General features: G+C 35.5%; 3 protein-coding genes and 2 long non-coding RNA genes across 9 annotated transcripts in view; 2 read left to right on the forward strand and 3 right to left on the reverse strand.

Moving 5' to 3' along the window:
* Nucleotides 1-1,470: 1,470 nt before the first annotated feature.
* LOC103868456 (dynamin-related protein 5A) lies at nt 1,471-4,837 on the reverse strand. Of its 2 annotated transcripts, none has more exons than XM_009146549.3 (8): nt 4,248-4,837; nt 3,991-4,182; nt 3,688-3,894; nt 3,202-3,630; nt 2,903-3,130; nt 2,627-2,822; nt 1,879-2,554; nt 1,471-1,788 (listed from the first exon to the last, which is right to left on the reverse strand). In XM_009146549.3, exons 1-8 carry the CDS (start codon nt 4,599-4,601, stop codon nt 1,602-1,604), a joined length of 2,469 nt encoding a protein of 822 aa, XP_009144797.2. In that variant the 5' UTR covers nt 4,602-4,837; the 3' UTR covers nt 1,471-1,601. The 2 variants fall into 2 exon arrangements, with proteins under 2 accessions (XP_009144797.2, XP_033146859.1); XM_033290968.1 differs by having other exon boundaries at nt 1,879-2,557.
* A 307-nt stretch (nt 4,838-5,144) lies between these two features.
* LOC117133907 lies at nt 5,145-12,224 on the forward strand. The gene is made up of 2 exons (XR_004457965.1): nt 5,145-5,198; nt 5,553-12,224. It is a non-coding gene; the product is annotated as an uncharacterized LOC117133907 (long non-coding RNA).
* Nucleotides 12,225-13,438: 1,214 nt separating this feature from the next.
* On the reverse strand, nt 13,439-15,646 carry LOC103868477 (putative RNA-binding protein YlmH). Of its 4 annotated transcripts, none has more exons than XM_033290997.1 (10): nt 15,313-15,646; nt 14,943-15,052; nt 14,732-14,863; nt 14,580-14,653; nt 14,402-14,507; nt 14,238-14,306; nt 14,090-14,154; nt 13,927-14,025; nt 13,721-13,832; nt 13,439-13,645 (listed from the first exon to the last, which is right to left on the reverse strand). In XM_033290997.1, exons 1-9 carry the CDS (start codon nt 15,449-15,451, stop codon nt 13,724-13,726), a joined length of 903 nt encoding a protein of 300 aa, XP_033146888.1. In that variant the 5' UTR covers nt 15,452-15,646; the 3' UTR covers nt 13,439-13,645; nt 13,721-13,723. The 4 variants fall into 4 exon arrangements, with proteins under 4 accessions (XP_033146888.1, XP_033146886.1, XP_033146887.1 ...); XM_033290995.1 differs by having other exon boundaries at nt 13,736-13,832; nt 15,313-15,625; XM_033290996.1 differs by having other exon boundaries at nt 13,721-13,835; nt 15,313-15,591.
* Nucleotides 15,564-17,386, forward strand: part of LOC117133898 — a 9,462-nt gene continuing 7,639 nt past the window's right edge. The window contains exon 1 of the long non-coding RNA XR_004457950.1: nt 15,564-15,648. This is a non-coding gene — a long non-coding RNA (uncharacterized LOC117133898). The remainder of the gene's footprint in view (nt 15,649-17,386) is intronic.
* The window catches only part of LOC103868459 (protein SPA1-RELATED 4), a 10,763-nt gene continuing 9,254 nt past the window's right edge, over nt 15,878-17,386 (reverse strand). The window contains 4 exon segments of the mRNA XM_018659303.2: nt 15,878-16,278; nt 16,380-16,439; nt 16,529-16,839; nt 16,955-17,102. Coding sequence (XP_018514819.2) covers nt 16,090-16,278; nt 16,380-16,439; nt 16,529-16,839; nt 16,955-17,102 — 708 coding nt within the window. The 3' untranslated portion in view covers nt 15,878-16,089.

Below are 17,386 nucleotides of genomic sequence, written 5' to 3' on the forward strand. Positions count from 1 at the left end.
AGTTAAAGGTAATTTATTTTTGTTACACTTTCCAGAAAAAAATGGTTACAACATGGACTTTCATAATATGGTCTTTTAACATATTAATGTTATGGATATTTAATAATTTTCTTGACGAAAAACAAAGACTATAAATAATTTATTATTAATAAAATAATGAAATTATTTACAATTTGATGACTAATTCATCGCCCTTTTTATATGTTAAATTTTTCATAGAAGTTTAAAAATCATTGTATTTTCTTTAAACATGTACAACTAATTTATAATCTTTTATGCTATACTAAGTCATAATATAATATTTCTTCATATTTTATATTAACTAGGTGTTTTGCCCGCGATGCGGGCTTAAACATTTTCATAATTTTTGAAAATTTTTTTGTACACTATATTCATTATACTAAAATAAATTTAAATAATTTAATATTATATTTTTACTTATATAATTAAAAAAATTCATTTGATTGATATTTATTTAATATAATTTATGTTTTAAATTTTTACTAAAATACTTTTTTAGATAACAATACAATATATATATATAGAAATTATCTTTTTTTTAATTATATTTTTAGATTTTGGATAATTCAATATTCTATTTTAATATAATTAAGAATTTTATTTGATTAATATTTAGTTATATAATTTATGTTTTTAACTTTTTATATATAATTCATGTTTTTAACTTTTAACTAAAAGACTTTTTCAGATAACAATACAATATATACAAAAATTATCTCTTTTTAAAATTATATTTTCAGATTTTGGATAATTCTTACTATTATTAATTTTAATCAATTATCTAATCAAATAAATTAAATTTTTTTTTTTAATTTAGTTATATATTTTTTTCATTAAGGGTATAAACGATATTAACCACTCTAACTTTTAACGTGAGAGCTCGATTCCAAAAATTTACTTCGCAAATAATAGTATAGATAACCATTGTTTTTATATATTGTCTACAATTCTCTAATTATGTCTATTTGTTCAATTTTTTATATGATATCGAATATTCGTCAGAAATAGATGATTTAAGATGCCAAAAAAATATTTAGTTGGTGAATATAATACATCAAATATTACAAATACATCATTTAGTTAAATAAATAACCAAAAACTGAAAATTTATATTCGCGCTGGCGCGCGGGTTAGGGTCTAGTACCAATTAAGACCTTAGACTAGGGCTTTACAAAGAGAGTTAGTGAAAATATTCTACATTCCTTAACCCTAGAGATTCGTAAATCAATCATCGATATGGTTAATCCTTAATATAGATTATAATATTACTTTCTAATAACAGACGAGGAACAAGATTTGTCTCTTCGTTTATGGGAATGTCAATTCTTTCTTCAAAGATTGTTTCTATTTATGCGATCCAGCTTATAACTCTATTCTCCCTCTTCTCATTTCTTACGTCACAACAATACACTTTGACAAACAAAAAAACAACACCAAAGCATTTGATTCTTGTGTTTTTTTTTTTTGGTTATTACAGAACAAACAAAAAACAACAACCTCAATTTTGTCATTTGAAGAAGAATATCACGTGTTTACAGAGAAAAGGAACATCGTTAGAAACAAATGATCATTCATTTCCATTACAATGAACGAGACACGGTTTTGAACTCAGTCAAGCAAGACTGAAGAATCTTCTGACGTTTCTGAAGCTGTTGACGTTCGTTTTGCAGCACATCAATAGCTCCAGGTGCAACGAACATGTCCATGAACTTCTCATCGTTTACTGCAAACAAATCCACACCAAGTGCAACCACTAGCCTGTCTCGGCTGCAATCACAAAACAATCAATTTTAAGTCAACTCAAATCAAATCAGACGCAAACGATGTCTTCTTCAGCATGAAACAAGTAGAACTTACCAAGGAGTTAGAAACCCTGAGTTTAGGGTCGACGTTACGCTTCTTTCCACAAGAACTTCACGTATTCTAGCAAAATGTTGTGCAGCTGATGAACATATCTCAGTGTAAGCAGAGCTTGATTTCATTCCATTTTCCGTGGTACCAAACAGAAGCCCACCTTCTCCGTTCTGAATCCTAAGTGGCTGTATGTTCCTGTTTCCTCCCATTCTCGCCACTCTTTTTCTGGCTCCACCACCATCATGATGATGACCATTGCCAATCTCTTTCTTTACCAAACCATATCCTATCTCACATGGCTGGTCTGGTGATGGTGTCTCAGGGACTGTTATATGTGTTTCCTCTCCTTTCCCTGGTGTTGTCTCTTGGGCCTTACTCTTCTCAGGAGGAATGTTTTCTTGATCTTTCATTGGCTCATCACGCCCTGTATCAGAGAGCTCGAAGCAAAACGAACCAATACCAGAGGCTTGGTTAGGTTTGTAATAAGAGCCAAAAGCTCCTCCTTGGTGGTAGTCACTCTCATAGCAGGCCATGGAGTATGGGCTCGTCACCGAATCAAGATGGTGTCTTACTAGTTGCTTGCACTGTTTCGCAAGATTCTTCACGAAACGACTGTAACAGTTCCGTAGAGCAGCATGAAAACCAACGTATCCATCCATATTTTCAGCTTTCTTCTCATCTGCTATCAAAGAAACTTCATGAGATGCAGGGGATCTATGAGTTTTTAAAAAATCAAGGATCGTATTCTTACATTCTGAGTTTTGGTTCAGGTTTCTTTCGAGAGCAATTTCAAAGAGACTTCCTAACACAAAGGCAAGCCTGTCACAGGCTGTGTCCAGAAGAGGAGCGAGCCACGACCGTGCTGCGGTTCTAGCAATCTCTGCTGAAGCTTCTGTTACTCCTCTACCACCTCCCCGCCCAGCATGAGCTAGCAGAATGTTTGCTACCTGAAAATTTGAGGCTAACTTTGAGTTTATATGGAAAGTATAAAAATGTTGTTTTACTGAGTAAAACAGATGAAGTGTACCTTCTCTCTTGACACTGGAGGGCACTCGATGGAGTAGGCAGCACAGCGGAACTCGTGAATGACTCTTTCAAAAGCGGCTCCTCCATAGAGTCTAAGAACAGCATTAGGCGGCTTAATATCCAGACACACGCCGGGCCAGCTTCCAATACCACTCTCGCCACGTTCTTCTTCGGTTGTTTTCCCCCATTGCTCAGGTGCTGGATTTGCAGCTCCATCAATCAAAGCTCCCTTAGCAAAACAATGTCATTTTCAACTCATTTACGAAAGACTTAAAAACTGTACATTTACAATTTACTCACCACATGATTGCTAATAGAAGCCATATATAGCATTGCAGCTTTTCTGAGATGAGCAACATCAGAAGTAGCCTGAATCTTCATATCCATTCTCAGCATATCATCAGTTACCTCAGAGCATCGCTGTTCAAGCAAAGCTAGTGTCGCTGGAGCAGCGTCCTTGTACCTCTTCTGAAGCTCAGACTCTAAGAAATCTCTTAAAGACCCAAAACCAATATGAGAACGGAACTTTTCTTCATCAAATCCTCCCTTGACACCCTCACGCAAATGCCTTATAACGTCCATGTCCACCTGAGATATCTGTCTGCGAAACTCATCGTTTGAGACAGTGGTCCTGTCTTTAGGCAAGGCCACAAAGTAAGGACGAGTGTTCTCCCCAAGGTACCCACTAGCACTGAGGTAACGATCAACTTCACCACGATCATTAAACTCCTGCGGATACTCAAATTAGTAAAAAGAAAGTGATTGTGTGTTCAAACACTCTAGTACCTTGAGGCGATTATCAAACTTGGAGACAACAACAATCGTCCTCCGGAAGCTTGAGTCAATCTCACGAACAGCATCAAGCCACAGAGAAGAGCACCACTCCACACTACTCTGCTGAAGGAACAAGAGGATGCGATGTGGAGGAGAAGCCAGTGACTTGACCATCGATAGAATTTCATCAGGTGTGGTCTCAGGCTCTCCTTTCTTTGCCTGCACACACAAAACCGAATTTGTTATTAATCTACCGAACCGAGCTTAACCGAAAATCAAAATCTCAATCCTCCAGAGAGAGAGCTAGAGTGTTACCTTAAGAACAAAGCCAGGAGTATCGATGATGGTGAGATTGGGAGAATGAGCATACTCAGCTCTCATCACAATCGGCTTTGGCGAAACTGCAGTCTTCGTCTTCCTCAAAAGCGCCTCCGTTCTAGACCTAATCACATCCGCTACTGCTGTAGCCGAAACAATCGGACTTCCATACTCTTCCGAATCTTCATCCTAAACAAAATCCAAAACTCAACACCATTCATCTCAACCAAAGCCAATCGAAAGATGATAGTTACCTGGAATCTACACCGCGGCTCTAACGCAGATACATCGTGGACCATCTGGAGAATCAGAGGACGGCGCGTCCCCATTTCGACCTCGCGGACGTTGAATCGGAACCCTAGGAGAGCTTCGAGAAGAGAGCTTTTGCCGTCTGATTGACCACCGATGGCTACGATCTCCGGTATCGGAAGTTTCTCACCGAAAGCGACGGCGGCTGCTTGGAGACGGTTGTAGGCTTCGAACCGTGACCTAGACTCCGAAGTGGCCGGATCCTGGGAGTGAGATTGCATCTTCGAATTAGACTGATTGTTTCTACGTGAAGACGGGGTTTTAGTGGGTGTGGTAAGGTATGAGTTTGAATTCGCCATTGACGAGGGAAAGAGTGTTCAAGATTCGCAGAGGTGAAACGTTGTGAGATGATACCGAGGGAGAGCCTAAGAGAAAGTGTCGAATTTTAGATTTTGAAATTTGAATAAATTGATTTAGTGGGCTTTCTTGTAGCCCATCTAATATGTTGGACAGTCGATGGAAAAGTTAAATCGTGTGCTATAACCGGGAAATGCAGGAAGTATCTGATGGATTTTAAACCGGTTTGGTTTGGTGTTTGATCGTAATTTGTTAGTAAACCGTAAATGTATCCGTTAGAAAATTATTGCTAACAAAGACGCAACGATGCACATAATAAAAGCAGAGGAGGTTTCTCTCTCTCTCTCTCTCTTCGAGGAACTGGTGAGATTCTTAGATCAGTAAGTTTCTTTTTCGATTCATCTAATCTGTAGATCCTGAATTTGATTTTGATCCGTTGTTATCTTGTTTGGAGTTCGCGTGCAATCCGTTGGGTTTCGTAATCGTCTTCGCGATTTTGCTTTAGGGTTTTAAGTTTCCTAACTTCGTTATTTGATTTGTTGCAGTGATGTTGAATCTACATGGAAGCGCTTGACTCACTCGTGGACTCCCCCGTTGAGGTACTTTTCTGTCTTACGCTAGAGTTTTTTGATCTATTGTAAAACGTGATTGTGCTTTAATTTGGAGTTTTAGTTATGAATATTATCTATATCGAGATTTTAAAGATCGATTATATAAAGCGAATAGAGAGGTAGATAATTATATACACATACGCAGATCTATTTGATTTCTTTCTTGTGCTAGCACCATTGTTGATTCCTTAGTAGCGTATTTGTGAGAGTAAAAGATTATGTTCATGCGAATAGACATAGGGAATCAATATTGAGACTGCAGATTTGTTTTGAGTTCCAAGTTTTGTTCTTTCACCTGTTTTGACCATACAAGTAATATTTTCTCTCTGTTTTTGTTTACAGTATGTTTGTGTGGAGAAACCATCGCTGACAGATTCCATTACATCATACCTCTGGATAGAGTCACTGAAACAATTGAAGATAAGATCGGATCTTGGATTGGAGGCAAAGAAGTAGCAGCAGTAAAACAGATAAGCTCTTTTACCTTCTCTTTTACTGTTTTGTTTCCAAGTTTGAGATTCGGTACCGCACTGCCGATTCTTGCTTACTTTTGTTTTGGTTCTATCAAACCCCAAAAAGATCATAAAGCAGACACTAATCTAATAGTGTTTTGTCAGATTCTTATTTGGGGACATTGTCCCGTTGCGTGAAGCCGAGACCCTGAATTTTTTTTTGAAATCATGGGTCCTCCAACTCCATTGGTTGGTGGGTAGTGCATGTCTAAGTAAACGATGGAAAGTATGACAGAATTTTGTTACCCACGGCTTACAAAACACAACAAACGGCTTAAGAAAAGTCTTTAGACAGAGACTGTACCCACGGCTTACAAAAACGGCTTAAGAAAAGTCTTTAGACAGAGCTTTCAATAAAGTTTTTAGACAAAGCTTGGCGGGATCAAACAAACGGCTTAAGAAAAGTCTTTAGACAGAGACTGTACCCACGGCTTACAAAAACGGCTTAAGAAAAGTCTTTAGACAGAGCTTTCAATAAAGTTTTTAGACAAAGGTTGGATGGATCAAACGACCCATGGCTTGCAAAAAACAATGTCTTTAGGCAGACAAAGACTATGAATGTTTGGATGGATCAAATGTCCCGTGGCTTGCACAAAGGTCTTTAGACACAAAAAGACTATGAATGTTGGGATGGATAAAACGACCAACGGTACATCGTAAAGTCTTTAGACATAGACTATGAGTTACCCACGGCTTATAAAGTCTTTAGACAAAGTCCATGAGTTGATTAAGAGGCTTTAGAAAATATTGCTACCCACGGCTTATGAAAAGTTCTTAGACAAAGACTTTGAGATTCTTGCTACACACAGCTTATGTAAAGTCTTTAGACAAAGACTGAATCTGGCCAACACTACAACATAAAGTCTTTAGACATAAGACTATGAGTTACTCACGGCTTATGAAGTCTATAAACAAAGTCCATGAGTTGATTTAAGAGGCTTTAGAAAATATTGCTACCCACGGCTTATGAAAAGTTCTTAGACAAAGACTTTGAGATTCTTGCTACACACAGCTTATGTAAAGTCTTTAGACAGAGACTGAATCTGGCCAACAACAACTCTATGAGAAGAGTCTTTATGGAAGTCTTAAAGCCAAACAGAATTATTGCTTGACGACTTCCCACGGCTTAAAGAATGTTTTCAGACAAAGACTACCCACGGCTTAAAGAATGTTTGTTTTCAGACAAAGACTACCCATGGCTTATGAAAAAAATTTAGACAAAGACTTTGAGATTCTTGCTACACACAGCTTATGTAAAGTCTTTAGACAAAGACTGAATCTGGCCAACAACAACTCTATGAGAAGAGTCTTTATGGAAGTTTTAAAGCCAAACAGAATTATTGCTTGACGACTACCCACGGCTTAAAGAATGTTTTCAGACAAAGATTACCCACGGCTTATGAAAAAAATTTAGACAAAGACTTTGAGATTCTTGCTACACACAACTTATGTGAAGTCTTTAGACAAAGACTGAATCTGGCCAACAACAACTCTATGAGAAGAGTCTTTATGGAAGTCAATACTACAGCTACCCACGGCTTTATGGAAGTCTTTAAGCCAAACATAATTATTGCTTGACAACTACCCACGGCTTAAGGAATGTTTTCAGACAAAGACTAGGGGTTAGTCTTAACGAAGTCTAAATGCAAAGACTATGAATTGAAACGGGTTCCCTGCTTTACCAGTACCCACGGCTTAGAAAAACAACAAACGGCTTAGACAAATTGTGATTGAACCCTCGGCTTGCAAAATCTTATAGACAAATCCTATGAATTAGTTTCTGCAGTTGTTGGATGAAAGAACGACCAACAGCTCTGGAAACGTCTTAAGGGGCTTATAAAAGGTCTTAAAGATGAAGACTATTATGAGTTGGATGTGAAAACGACATCACGACAAGGTGATATGAATCAAAAACAGACATACTTGACCACAACTCTTAAGACAGAGAGAGTGTGAAAACAAACACAGAGTATGAAAACAGACAGATGACTGACTACATGTCAGTTTTTGACTTGTTGGATGGAAAACAATGGCTTAATCCAAGTCTTAAGACAAAGATTTTGAAACAAACATTGAGTTGGTTTTGACTTGATTGTTGGGAAAAACTACCAACAACAGCTTAAACCAAGTCTTAAGACAGAGAGTATAGACCAAAAAAATTGAGTTTCTTGCTACACACAGCTTATGAAAGGTCTTCAAGATGAAGACTATGAACTGGATGTAAAAACGACTAACCGTGGATGGAAAAACACGACCACCGGTTTAATTGCACACAAACCTACTACTTGTTGGATGGAAAAAACTACATGCGGCTTAGAATATTCTTACACAAAGACAATGGTTGTTTGAGTTGTTGTACGGTAAACACGACTTAAACAGAAACTATGAACCAAAACAATAATCATAAGGCTTAATAACCGCTAGACAGAGAAGGATCAAAAGCTGAAAAAGAGTTTAAGACAGGTTATATGAATCAGAAACAGACTCCTTACTTCACCACAAGCTTTGGCAAAGTATTTAGACAAATGGAAAACGACCACTGGCTTAAACTAAGTCTTAAGACAGAGACTATGAGCCAAAATAGAGTTTGTTTTTGGCTTGATGGAAGGGGAAAACGACCGATGGCTTAAACTAAGTCTTAAGACAGAGACTATGAGCCAAAATTGAGTTCGTTTCTGGCTTGATGGAAGGAGAAAACGACCAACTGAACGGCCTAAACCAAGTCTTAAGACAGAGACTATGATGAACCGAAATTGAGTCGGTTTTTGGCTTATTAGATGGGGAAAGTGACTAACAACTTAAACCAAGTCTTAAGTCAGAGACAAATGAACTGAAAACTGATTTTGTGCTTCACTATCTAAGACTTAAAAAAGTTCTCAAATAGTGTTACCCGAGACTATGAATGGAATATAGAAAGTCTTTAGACCAAAGATTCGACTTGTTAGATAAGAAAAAGACTATGAATGTATAACACATTCATTACTTTACCACTCACAACGTAAAATTCACAAGGTAAGAATGAGGCATTTAAGTGAAGCAGAGACTGATTAATTCTGAATTTTGCAGGTATGTATGTGCTACTTCAAACTGTTAGAGACTCATAGAAGATTTCAAGTGTAGCAAATTTCTTTGACAGGTATGTGCATTTCAAACTTGTTTGTAATTTAGTTGGTACAATTATGAAAATTGAGACACAAACATGAAGTAAAGATTAGTTTCATCTGTTTAGGTTTGTTCTTCAGAAACTGCTCATATCCTCATTGAGGCAAAGGCTTTTCTCAGGTATATGCTTTTCTTGACTTTACTCTTGTATAAATGGGTTTCTTTACTTACGAAAATTTACAAAGCTAAGTGATATATGCGTAGGTAAAAGAAACTGGAAATGAATATCTAAGCTCCATTTAAGCTGACTATTCAACATTTCTATCATTGGTTTAGCTAGCATCCGTGAGATTCTAGAATTTTAATTCCTAACATATCTACTGATGAACAGGTAGATTTTCTATTTTGATTTTGGAGCATTACTTTTTGTGTTTACAGTGGTTGTAATCTCTATTGCATTTATTATAAGGTCTCTAATTTTGTCAAATGAATGTATCTTGGAGCTCTTGTAGATCAAAGTAGGTGGGAGACACTCCTGCATATTGTGGTGGTAGTTTTCTTAAGTTTCGAATGTTTCTGTTTTGTGTTATTCTCCTAACCTTCACTGATCATTCTAAATAGTGTTAATAAAACTATTTATAGTTTGGTACTTGTATGCATTATAAGGTCTCTCATTTTGTGAAATGGATGTACCTTGTAGTAAGTGAGAGCCTCCTGCAGATTTGTGGTGCTAATTTCATTGAATTTCGAATGTTTCTGCTTTTGTGTAATCTCTCTCTATTGCATGTATTATAAGGTTTCTAATTTGTTGAAATGGATGTATCTTGTAGTCTCTTGTAGAACAAAGTAGGTGAGAGACTCCTGCAGATTATGTTGGTAGTTTCATTGAATTTCAAATGTTTCTGTTTTTGTGTCAATGCTCCTCCTAACCCTGAATGATCGTTCTAAACATGGACAGTGTTAGTATTCTCGTTAGTTTGGTGCTTGTATGAGCTATAAGGTTTCTCATCTTGTAAGATAGATGGATCTTGGAGTCGTAGATCAAGTTATAGTATTCTCTTTAGTTTGGTGCTTGCATCTACTATTAGGTTTCTCATTTTATGAAATAGATGTATCTCTTGTAGATTCAAAATATCTGAAAGACTAGAGATGGTGGTAGTATTTTCTTTGCAACTTGAACATTATGTTTTCTTTAATGGTCCGTACCCTGGGTGATCATTTTAAACATGTGAAGTGAAATCTCTACGCTGATGATTACTATGTTAGATCCTTTAAATTGTATATGTTGACTTGAAAATTTCCATGTTGTGGTATTTGTGTCTATTTGCTTTGGTTTCTGAGTCTTGTCAAAAAGTAGACATCACTTGATTTTCACAATTTATGGAATTGTTCATCGTATGCTGATGATTACACGTTACATTTATAGATTTAAATGTTGAATTGAATTTTTACTATAACAGTGATCAAAAATTCTCTGTTATATATGTGTGTCTATCTTGTGATCTCTTAGTCGTACAGAGCCGGTGAAGCTTTTAAGTTTCTATGATTGATTGATTGATGTCAAATTCAAGAAAGTAGCTGTATGTAAAGTCTAGTAGTTGTAAACATTTGAAATAGGTGCTCTGGTCTTCTCTTCTCTTCTCTTTAAGTCGACTAAATGTGATGTCAGATATTATTTTCTGGAAATTATTGACTCTAGTTTTTGAACAAAATCATCCAATTTTGTGTTTGTTATCCGACAAATTATCACACACTGAATTACTATTACATACTAAAATAATAAGACTCGGATGTGTTATATGATCATCTAAGGAACGGCATAATGTGATTGGAGAGTCATGCTATTGTAGATAAGATTCAGCTGTAATCTTTAACGAAAAATAAACTTAGTTGTTGTCTGTCTAAGCTAAGATCATTTGAATTTTGATGTTATAAACAGTAATGTCTTTATGTACTTTTCAGCTGTGGTAGAATGTTCTTGCATTTTGGTTAGTTTACCTATGGTGTATGAATTATTGCTTATCTAATTGCATATTGTTCTTTAGAATATAGATCTATTTTGTGATAAAAACTAAAAAATGTCTATTTGAAAGAATTGAGTTCAAAAAAAAAAAATCTATTTGAGAGAATTGCTCTTGTATAGACTAGGTAAGGAACCCCGTGCGATATCGCACGGGAACTCATTTTATAAAAACAAATAAACCATACTTTATTATTCCAAAGTAAACCACTATGAATAATAGTTCCAAGATTATCATAGTTGTAATAATTCATCTCTAAATATTACCATCACTATTAGTTGCAATGGTTCATACAAATATAATATTATAAAATAACTAAATTATCCAAAATTAAATTATCAAAATATTTTTAGCCAATTTAAATATTTTTAAATGCATATAAAATAGATATGAAAATGAATTAAAAGATAACTCATTAACACTTTATGCCAAGTCTATAATGTTGCGGTGACTTCGCCGGAAGGAATTGTTGTTAGAATATAGATTGTTTCTTCTTGAAAAAAACAATACAAAAGTTTTACTTGTTTTTTTTTTGTAACTGAACAAAAGTTTTACTTGTGAAATAGAAGAAAACAAATTACGTTTGTAACGACATGCTCTGTTTCATGACTGAGAAACAGTATGAAAGAAAATTAAATTTATTAATCTATTGTTGTTCACATACACACACAGTAATTTCTACATATCATGTTTTGATCTATATATAGAGATCAAAGGTTGTGAAGAAGAGACATGACTCTTAACCTAAGAGACACAACTATCCAATCTAAAGTCACGACTCGTACACACACCTTTTAATACAACATTATTACTTAGTAATATATGACAAAAAACTCAATTGCAAACTAACAAGAAGAAAAAAACGTTTGCCGGCCGATGACCACATCGATGAAGGGGGAGATGCTTTGTAACTCTCTTTTAATTCCTTTCTCTACTTCTCAAAAGCCATAAAAACCAGTGTTAAAACTCACTGTATTGATTCCAATTATCAACAAGTCAATTATGGGGCTGTTACTTGGAAAGAAGGGATATTCGACAGAAGGGAGAAGAAGAAAGATGTTATAACGTGGCATCTCATAATTTATTTATTTCATTTTTTTATTTAAAAATTATTTGCTAATTCTGCTATTTAACCTTTTTTTTAATGTAAATTTGTGCAACCAATCTACACTAAGTTAACGGTTCCTATATTAAGTAAAGTTAAATAATCTACCAAAAAACATACCTTCACGATTTTAAAATACGGAAGGAAGACTAAAAGAATAGAAAATGAGATGAAAAATGAATATAAATGCAAACCCAGAAGAACAACAGTATGACAAGAGAAAAAGAAACAAACTATATACATATATATATATATATATATATATATATATATATATATATATATATATATATATATATATTATATATATATATATATATTTTAAAAAATCTGATTTAAAAAGTTCAATATATAGAAACCCGAAAAGGTACATCGTTTACTGCTCTAGAAGAAAGTATGTATTGTTTGAGATGAAAACTCTCTACAGAGGAATTGCGAGAAGACATAACTCATAAGAAATTTAAGAAAAAAAAATTAAAACCCTCGGAAAAAAAAACAGACAATTATGACCATCGAATTGTAGCTCCTCGCTTTTTTAAAAACTATGAAAAGGTATGTTTGTTACTTTAAATGGAATGTGTTGTTCGAAAAATAAACTATTCAGAGAAGAGTTGCCAAATATTATTTTCTTGATGACATAAATATTCATAGCAAAAATATCTTTTATCCCTTATATCATAAAAACAGAAAAATCTGACCGTTAAATTGAAAAAAAAAATTCCTATAAAAGAAGAAGATGTCACCGAGTATAAAATTTTGGTTTGCTATTATATATATAAATTCTAATAATTATAAAAAGAAACAAATTGAGATATTTTAACTATTTTTTTATGAAAAGACACGACTTTTATAATGAAAAGATACAACTCTTAAGATTGAGTTTTTTTTAATGAAATAACACAACCTTTGGAATTAATTGGGAATACACAATTTTTATAGTGAAAAGATACAACTCTTAAAATTAATAGATTTCATTTTTTATGAAGAGACACAACTTTTATAATGAAAAGATACAACTCTTAAGATTTCAGTTTTTTATGAAATGACACAACCTTTGGAATTAATTTGGATTGCTATTATTAGTAGATTGATTTCTCGACTCTTTCGATCATAAATTTACTCTTGTACGTTTATCATAAATTATATGCAACTAAAAGTTGATTGGTATTTCGTATGGAGGATAGCCAGGGCCGGCTCAACACTGCTAGGGGCCCTAGGACAAAAAAAAATTTTTTACTCTCTAAAATTTATATAGAGATAATGTTTAAAATTTAATCAATAATATTTTGTATATTTTGTAATGAAAATAAAATCAAATAATTTTGGGCCCTTTTCAATTTTATGTATTGTATTTATAATTTTTTTTATATATAAAAATATAGATTTATAAAAAAATTGGGCCCCTTATTTATCATTACACGGAGGGACACGGATTCGGACCCGGGGCGGTCGCACCGCTTGTCCCCCCTTGTAAGCCGGCCCTGAGGATAGCTGAAGATTAATTTATTCCTTTCAACTTTACTATGATTCTACAAAATGTCAAGATACAAATAATAAAAAAGTAAATATCAATTTATGAGAAGTAGAAGAAGAAGAAGTAAAGAGCCTTTGATAACTTGTTACAGCTTCATTCTAGAGATATCTGATGATTTCAACTGCATATTTCCCTTTTTTCGTCTCGTTGATCTCTCCAATCTGTGCATTAAAAGTTAAAACACCAATTAACTCAAAACATTAACGTTTTTGAAACCAAACACTAACTAAACTCACTTCTTACAGTCTTACCTTGAGTCTCCCTTTCCCGCTAACAGAGACAACATCACCAGTCTTTACCGTGGTTCCGTTCTTGGTAACCGTAGCCCAGTTAACCCGAACGTCCCCACTACTGCGAGGTAACAACAAAGAAGAATGATCTTTTTTTCTCAGCAAACATGAGAATGCAATGGAAGATCAAAAAGAAAAGAAAGCTAATTTACCTAATCAGATCAACTAGCTTTGACCGCGAAATCTTGAAACCAGCACTAGCTACTGCATCAATTCTCAACGAGGCTTCCACCGTTTTGAATGAATTAGTCCTAACAAAACAAAAGAATCAAGCCAAAGCAGAAACTCTTTTTGAAGGTAAAGAAGAATCATTACCTAGGAGGTTCGTATTCAAGAGCAAGCAAAGGTATCTTACTACAAGTTACAGAAACATTCCCAACCTATATATGACAGATTCATTATCATAAGATCAGAGTACTGCTGATCCGAGATCTTGGTTTATGGGTTATATAAATAATCTAACCTTGTCGAGAGCTGAAACAATAAAGTCAACTAGTTCAGGAACTATCAGGACCTGAGCTCCTTTTTCTTCCTTCATTACCATCAAAGTAAAGTAGCCAAAAGAAACAATGTTAATGGGAGCTGAAGAATGTTTGTTTATACAGAGAATCATTCAGATGTTATAACCTGAATCAAGATATCCCCAAGCTTGTCCCTGGTGATTCCAGTGCCAAGAATCGCTCCAAGGAAGTCGCCATGAGAACAAGCTTGAAACCCAAGATTCCCTGTGATGCTAGAAATTGAAAAAAAACAACATACTCAGACAAGAACAAAGCTCAAGAATTCATGAACTTGGTTGTTGTACCTCAAAGCTGCAACTATATCTGGATCATTGGTTAATACATCAGGATGTCCAACCGAGATCCTACACCGCTCAGCCTAAGACAAAAGCACAATTCCAGAGCTTTAAGGCTTACAGTCTCAGAGGAAACATATACTTAAAAGGTGAAAAATTACCTCAGGGTAACCGCCCTGAGCAACAACTGCAACATCAGCAAGCTTTCCCAAGACTGAAACTGATTCCTTAACAACAGGTGGTGTGAGAAAATCTGTGTGAAGAACTTCTCTTCTTGATGTTGCGCGTCTCGCCTACAACAAACCCCCCCCACGAGAGAATGAGACTGAAACAGAGATAGACTTCAAAGGATAGACAAAAAAGGGCCAATACCATTTCAAGGATGTGTTTGACTTCCTTAGCAACAGCTTGGTCTCCAACTCCTTTGAGGACAAGCTCTACATCTCCTTTCATTGCTTCTGCAACGTGGCATCTTCTCAAAGCTGCAATTTTTATTCGTGGGGTTACAATCAAGATAAACAACTTTTGATTGAATCTAAGTAACTAGAAGGTTCAGGCTCATACGGTTAGTTAGTTTTATGATAAGCATTGCTCTCAATTAAAGTTCCTAAATTTCCAATTAGTAAGAAGAATCAAATTGAGGGTGTTGAGAATGATGATGTTGAATCTAAAATATCAAGACTTTATGACAGAACACGAAGTAACATAACAGAACAAAGATAAGTTGTTATGGGAAATGAACCTGAGTGTCGGAGAGGCGACCAAGGAAGGACTGTGTGATTGTGAGTTGGGTGAAGATAAGAAGAAGAAGAGGAAGCTGCGACTGTTCGAAACGCTTGTCTCAGAACGAGCCATGGAGGTGCGAAGCTGGTGACAGCCATAGCTTCTCGTTCGTTTCTGAAACACTCGGCCCGCTTAAGGAAGGAGAAGCCTCTAAGTCCACTAGAAGGTTTCTCAACGTAAAGGATAGATTTAAAAACACTGTCTGGGACAGAAGGTTCTCAACATTAATACATATCACAAACTCTGTGTGGCTTAGGAAGATCTACAAGCTTTGTTTATGCTGAAGATTCATGAGGTAAGGTCCCCTTTCATTCCAGGTATACACAATCTGAAGCTATACAAAAAAAAAAAAAAAACTAATAGTAGAATGCTTTTTGATTCCTACGACTCAACAAAGATATCAAAAGATGTCTTGTGTTTGGAGTCATGAATTTCAAGATGGTCAAGCCATTTGCATCCATTAGATAGCTAAATCAGGAAAGACTCAGTGTTAATAGCACACACAGATTGAAGAGATTTAAGGATTCCTTGTATGTCAAGTTACTTACTGGTTTAATTAGGGTTTACAATAAGTATACTACACATATACAAAGATGCTTCTATACACAAATACACAGTAGCAACCATGTTTCCACTTTTACTACTCACTCACTCTCCCAAAATTGTTTCCTATACCAATCAAACTAAGAATAAGAAACCTCTGAAAACTATTATTTTTCCCTGGGTCACATTTGGTTCATACTATCTCCAGAATCTTGATGTTTCCAGTGGAGTTTGCAGCAACTAAGGTGGAAGATTGTCCGCGCCAGCAGACAGAAGATATGAACTGAGAGGCATCCTCTACTTCGAGCCCCGACACAGGGTCTACAGTTTTGAACTTGTATGACAAAACCGGCATTGGAAATGCCTTGTGGTACACATAAACCTGTCCAGTGAAGCACAACCAAGTCACTTTTTTATTCAACAATAGGTTCAAAGGTTCATCCTATTTTTTTTTGTTTATCATTGAAGTGAGAGTAGACATACCTCATTAGTCTCCGAGCCTGTTGCTAGATAGCCATCAGAGACCGATAATCCGACAAAGTTCTACACACAATGCAAGAACATAAATGTGTTTATCATCTAGACAAAGCAGGGCTTGAAAAAAAGCAGAGTTCCAACAGATCAATAGGTACCTTTACATTAGTGTGTCCCATGAATGAGTAAACAGGGGCTTCATTAACACCAGAAACAGACATCGATAAGTCCCATAGCTTCAGAGTGTTATCCGTTGAAGATGACACAAGTGTTGATGAATCTACAAACCTGACATAACTTACAGTCTTGGTGTGACCAATCATTGTGCAAAGAGGAAGCTTAGGGTTCCTTAAATCATAGTAGTAAACTCTGTGATCAGCTGAACCAAATGCTAAAGACCGACCCGAGTCTGAGGGAAACTGGACACAACATACATTTTCCTTTGTCTTAATTGTTCCAATACTAACCCCTTGAAACCACAAATTCAACCGTCAACAATGTACAACCCTTTAAAGTAGTCTAAAACTCTAGAAAATCCGAGAAACCGGTTTTTAAGTACATGTTGGTTTAGTTTTAGAGTTTTGCCTGATTGATACTCCACAGATTCACAGAACCATCATCGCTACCACTTGCTAACAATGTTGGATCTGCTGTTGATATATCAATGGACCATACACGCTTCTCATGCTCCTTCATCTCTGTAACTAACTGTCCTCTTGCAACATCCCATACCTAACAAATAACACTTATGCCCTTAGCCATCAACTAATACTCCGTCCGTTTAATTTTAAGGGTAGTTTCAGATTTTTACACACAGATTCAGAAAATATTTAATTTTGTATATTTTTTTTAAAAACAACATCTATCTATCTATCTATCTATAATAATAAATGAGAGTTTTCTCCCACCTCCTGCAGCCACGTCATTCTTTAGGGGTGGGCATATGTCGCCACGTGTCGCCGCTTAATTGGTTACGGTTTTTTGTTTTTCTCTCCCTCTCCCTCTCCCTCTCTCCC

This window comes from Brassica rapa, chromosome A05 (assembly GCF_000309985.2).
Source record: "Brassica rapa cultivar Chiifu-401-42 chromosome A05, CAAS_Brap_v3.01, whole genome shotgun sequence".
NCBI lineage: Eukaryota > Viridiplantae > Streptophyta > Magnoliopsida > Brassicales > Brassicaceae > Brassica > Brassica rapa.

What these genes read in the sequence shown, in the direction of transcription:
- LOC103868456 (XM_033290968.1), bottom strand. Translation starts at nt 4,601, where the DNA reads ATGGCGAATTCAAACTCATACCTTACCACACCCACTAAAACCCCGTCT. An exon ending in AGCCGCGGTGTAGATTCCAG is followed by an intron (nt 4,183 to 4,247) that starts GTAACTATCATC and finishes GATTTTGTTTAG; the next exon opens with GATGAAGATTCGGAAGAGTA. An exon ending in CTTCTATTAGCAATCATGTG is followed by an intron (nt 3,131 to 3,201) that starts GTGAGTAAATTG and finishes TGTTTTGCTAAG; the next exon opens with GGAGCTTTGATTGATGGAGC.
- LOC103868477 (XM_033290994.1), bottom strand. Translation starts at nt 15,451, where the DNA reads ATGGCTGTCACCAGCTTCGCACCTCCATGGCTCGTTCTGAGACAAGCG. An exon ending in CTCAGGGCGGTTACCCTGAG is followed by an intron (nt 14,654 to 14,731) that starts GTAATTTTTCAC and finishes CTTTTGTCTTAG; the next exon opens with GCTGAGCGGTGTAGGATCTC. An exon ending in GCGGGAAAGGGAGACTCAAG is followed by an intron (nt 13,646 to 13,735) that starts GTAAGACTGTAA and finishes TTTAATGCACAG; the next exon opens with ATTGGAGAGATCAACGAGAC.